The sequence below is a fragment of the Limulus polyphemus genome, unplaced genomic scaffold (genome assembly GCF_000517525.1).
Source record: "Limulus polyphemus unplaced genomic scaffold, Limulus_polyphemus-2.1.2 Scaffold177, whole genome shotgun sequence".
Classification (NCBI taxonomy): Eukaryota; Metazoa; Arthropoda; class Merostomata; order Xiphosura; family Limulidae; genus Limulus; species Limulus polyphemus.
Window position 1 is genome coordinate 367733 of NW_013665787.1, and position 4715 is coordinate 372447.

The window sequence follows — 4715 nt, forward strand, 5'->3', positions numbered from 1 at the left end:
TATATATATATATATATATATATATATAAACAAAGGTAGATCATAGTGTTTTTCTTTAAGTATTCCTAATATATAAAACAATACAGTGCACAGTGTTTTTTCTATTAATTAATTGTTTTTAATATATGAATAAGAAGGTAGTGCACAGTGTTTTATATTCGTTTATTTTTAAAAACCTTTGACGAAATTATATTTATCAGAAATTAAAAATACGAACTAAAACATGAACTGTAGTGTTCATCTTGTTTTAGTGCTGTTGCGCAAGTTACCTGAGGAACCTGCCATTTATTACCTCATGGTGTAAGAATAAGGATGAAATTTTCAGAATATATTTTCTTTCGGTCATATGATAAGAATTTAAAACATGATTATAATATTTACTGAAAAAGTATATATTTTCTGTTTTTTTAATTAGGTTGAAGATATCGAGAATAAGTTAGACCAGCTCATGGAAATGTACTTAGAAGATAGACAACAATGGAATTCACCTGTGACACTTAACAATATACCGCCCTCGCCATCACACTCCATGATGACTTTAGCGCCCCTAAAAAGTCCCACCTCACCACTTCCTTCAGCTATTCCACCCACACTGGACAGAGTCAGATATAATTTTGCAGAGAAACAACCTAGTGAGCCCAACACTCCTGTAATAAAGAACATCAGTCGACCCATGCAGCGTGGAAATTCAGACCTGAGTCAGAGGCTGAAAAAGCGAGTCACATTGTGTCATTCACTAGACACGAACACAAATGTAATAGAACAGCCTCAGAGGTCAGCTGAAAGTGACTCTTTTTTAGCGGTGTGTCCAAGTATAAGGATTGAGTCAGAAAACCAAGTGGATTCTCAAAGTACGCTGTTGTCATCGGTAGACTCTGTAGGTCAGATTAGTACGGCAGGTACAGAAGTCGAGTCTTTAGCAGCAAGCGAAGGAGATCCTGAACTTTGTCCTGAAGATACCGAAATAGCAGAGTTTCTAAGACCAGGTGGAAGTGAAAATGCTGACTCTGACTGTGACATCAGCACTGTTACTATTATCTTACCTGAAAAGGCTTCCTTACTGAGGCAGCAAGTACGAGATTTGAAAACTTAACAGTGTGGCGCCATCCTGTGATGTTCTTTGAAACGTCCTCGTCTAGTCATGCTTTGACTTGTGTTTGTATTGATATCAAAATTTACTTTTACCGCTAGTGTGAATTAACTTGAAAAGTATTTCTAGTGAGAGAATGGAATTTGACGTTTGAAAGTTCTGCGCATAGCATCCTAGCGAATATACCAACCTTTAAATTATACCGAGGTTGCATATCTTATACTAATACTATTTTGAAGCCTCACCAAATCGTTCCAGTCTATGTCGGTAAGTCCGATCATGCTCTATTTGACGAAGTTGCATCTTGGCAATAGTCCTGCATCGTAGATTCCATTGAAAATGCTCTGTCGAAAGCTATCATTTCCAAAGCACACCCTTCCTCCCTGATGGTTTTCCATAATCCATCTAATGTCTGAGAACGATGGTTTCCTAGCGGTCATTTCAAGTCTTATCACACAGATATCTATAGGCGCTGCATCCGGCAACTTTATTGGTATATCTTCGTATTGAATAGCATGAATACCCATTTCTTTCACCAACTGCTTGAGGTATGTGACAATTGAATGGATATATCGTGGAAGCAACTTGTGTATACATGACTTGTGTCACTGTTACAGACGGAGATCCTTCTTAATCATGTTGCGTACTGCCCCGTTATGTACAATGGATATCCCGTCTTGGAAATTCTAAATCTCCAATCTAAACGCAACTTTATAGTCTGAGAGTATGGATATGTTTTTTTTTGTTTGTTTTTTTCAGAAAGGGCCGTTACATACCCTTATCAAAAGCGATCAATTTTCAATGGCGTCACACTAACTACGTAACGCCAAACCATGTCAAAAACGTAGTTCTAATACATGTCTTTCCAACGCAACTTTATATCGGCTGTGACTTGCTGATATGCATATTTAAAATCGTTTTGATATAACGTACTTAACCTTCTGTATAAATATCAACTTTACTAACCACATTTCTCGATTCATGACTCATTCAGATTGGTGCATTCCATCCATTCCACTTCCCATCCTGTAGCCGTGATTAGCTTCTTCTGTGGTCAAAGTAACCAATCGCGGTCTGAGGTTGAAGCTGTTTATTTATATCAACAAAACTAAAGAATCTCAGGAATATTTAGTATAGTTCCATACTTTTGTTAAAGATTCGAATTCTTTGATAGCGTAGAACCCATACTTAAGCTTCATATATATATATATATATATATATGTGTGTGTGTGTGTGTGTGTGTGTGTGTGTGTGTTTGTGACCTAGTTCCATCACTAAAGCTTTACCTGTTGAGATAGTAAGGCATAGTCTACTATCAGTGGGAATGTGAATAATTCTTCGATATAAGTGAGATAGGTTTCGTAAGATACTTGTGATATTTCTAAGCTTTAATTTATGTAATTTATATTTCAAGAAAAATATTTATAAAGTTAGTAATTCAGCGATAACTTTTATATTTTGCTGAAACCGTGAGTCTAAACATATTGTATAGGGGACGGTTACGATTTCGCATGGCTTATAATGTAAGAGGCTTAAAGGATAAAGTTATAATTTCATAGATCTGGCTTTCGTACACTAGAGCTGTATATCGGGTTACAACCTATTAATACACTTATAATTTAAGAATTTATTTTGCTATTTTCTATTGACAGGAAATTGTAATTTTTCAGTAAACAGTATTTTATCTATACAAAGATAACCAACTTATATAAATATTGAATCAGTATAATTATTTAGGAAATAAAAACACTTAATTGAATATAATAAACAATCGCTAATACTAACCATTCTACACATTACAAAGGGCCCTAAATATAAATGTTTGTTGCTAAACGACTTAGTATAGTTTATAATGGAATATTTTCAAAATAGTCACCAGAGCTTTTTAATACGGCAAACCGAATAAACTGGTAAATGCTTTACGATTTACATTTTATGCGTGAATTACATGTTTCAAAACCATTATAATAACGCCCTTGTAATACGTAAATGTTTTTGTTTTACTAAATTATATTATATTTTCAATAACAACAGAAAAACATACATGCCTGTTTGACATAACTTCTGTGTTACACAGATTTAGAACATTTTGGTGTAAATAATAAAAAAGTAAGAATATATATATCCCAAACAACAGGCCATACCTAGTATTTTTTTAATACTTGAAACGCTTTATATGAAATGTCATGTAAATACAAGCAGACTCATGACAGCATAATAAATGCTGATTAGTTTCTCAGAATAGTTTTATCACATGACACGTTCCTCTTATAGCGTGATTTTACGTAGGGAATATAATTGTGACTGTAATTAATATTTTAAATAAGGTTAAATATTATTGCCTCGTACATAATTTTACTATATTATATTTTCTACCATCCTTCTTATCCGTATAGGTCAGATAAATAAATGTCAATATACACTGCAGATATTACCGCAACACGTGGAAACGTATTCGAAACTAATAAAAACCACACGTCAGATAAAAAGACTGAGTTTATTAAAACTTTTTTGATACATTATTATCCACTAACTATGTCTGACGAAGTGCATATGCCTGAAAAGCAGCTAAAACAGTTCAAGAAACTAATTTGCTGATCTGACGTGTCTTTTTTATTAGTTTCAATAATAAATTGTACATGAATAAGTAGCTTTATGTGTGTTTTAAATATTAAATTAATTACACAAAATATATATAATACATTTGATCACTTATAGAGATTACAGTAATCAAGGGAAAAAGACTTCAGTAAAACGGTTCTGCAGTCATGATTATGTTGAATTTAACGACTGTCAAATAACCAAAATAAGTGAACTAGTATGATGAGTGTTACTTTAGAATAAAGTAAGTAACATTACATAGAAAGTGTACAACTTAAGCCCAACTTAAGCATTAAACGTTTAAATATAAATTATTTATATCTATCGTAGAGTTAACTCATTAAGGCTCAGTAAATTGTTTTTGTAAGCCGAAGTAAACAGGTTCTGTGCAATTCTTCGTTTTAAACACCTTTGATAATCACTAACTAGGTAGTGTTTAGTATGTAGAGATGGGCCGAGAAAAAAATGGCCGCCGCATTCAATCTATTACTTTATGATGCTAAAAAAGATATAGCCTTATTTGAGTACCTAATTGCCATTATCGAAAGTTTCACATCTTGTGACACTCCCAATATTATTGAAAAGTGTTTGTAAAGTGGAGAACTTGGAGCTAGCTAAAGAGCCAAAGTGTTCTACGTTCTTTTTTCTTCTCCCACACTAACCAAAAAAATAAAGAAGTTTTCGCAATGGTTTTAGTTGCGACACATTTTAAGTGTTCTTGGGAACAGACTATCACTAAGCTCAGTTGCTGAGGTTGAGTTATAGCTTTATTTGAGTACCTAATTGTCATTATCGAGTGTTTCACAGCTTATATAACAGTAATATTATTCTGTTCTTCTACCACACGTACTTGTGTGGTGAAATAATTAAAAGGAAAACTGCTACTTAGCAGTGAGTTCAATTTATAAGCATAATTATTTCCATGTTTCATAAATAACAGTTTTATTTCTATTCGCTAGATGGCAGCACATATTGTTCTTTTATAACGACCGTGTGTGATTTTGCATTGTACCAACATGATACC

General features: G+C 33.3%; 1 protein-coding gene across 1 annotated transcript in view; it reads left to right on the forward strand.

Moving 5' to 3' along the window:
• Window positions 1-1093, forward strand: part of LOC106478062 (potassium voltage-gated channel subfamily KQT member 1-like) — a 121691-nt gene extending 120598 nt beyond the window's left edge. Inside the window, exon 12 of the mRNA XM_022381579.1 lies at window positions 416-1093. Coding sequence (XP_022237287.1) covers window positions 416-1093 — 678 coding nt within the window. The remainder of the gene's footprint in view (window positions 1-415) is intronic.
• Window positions 1094-4715: the final 3622 nt, after the last annotated feature.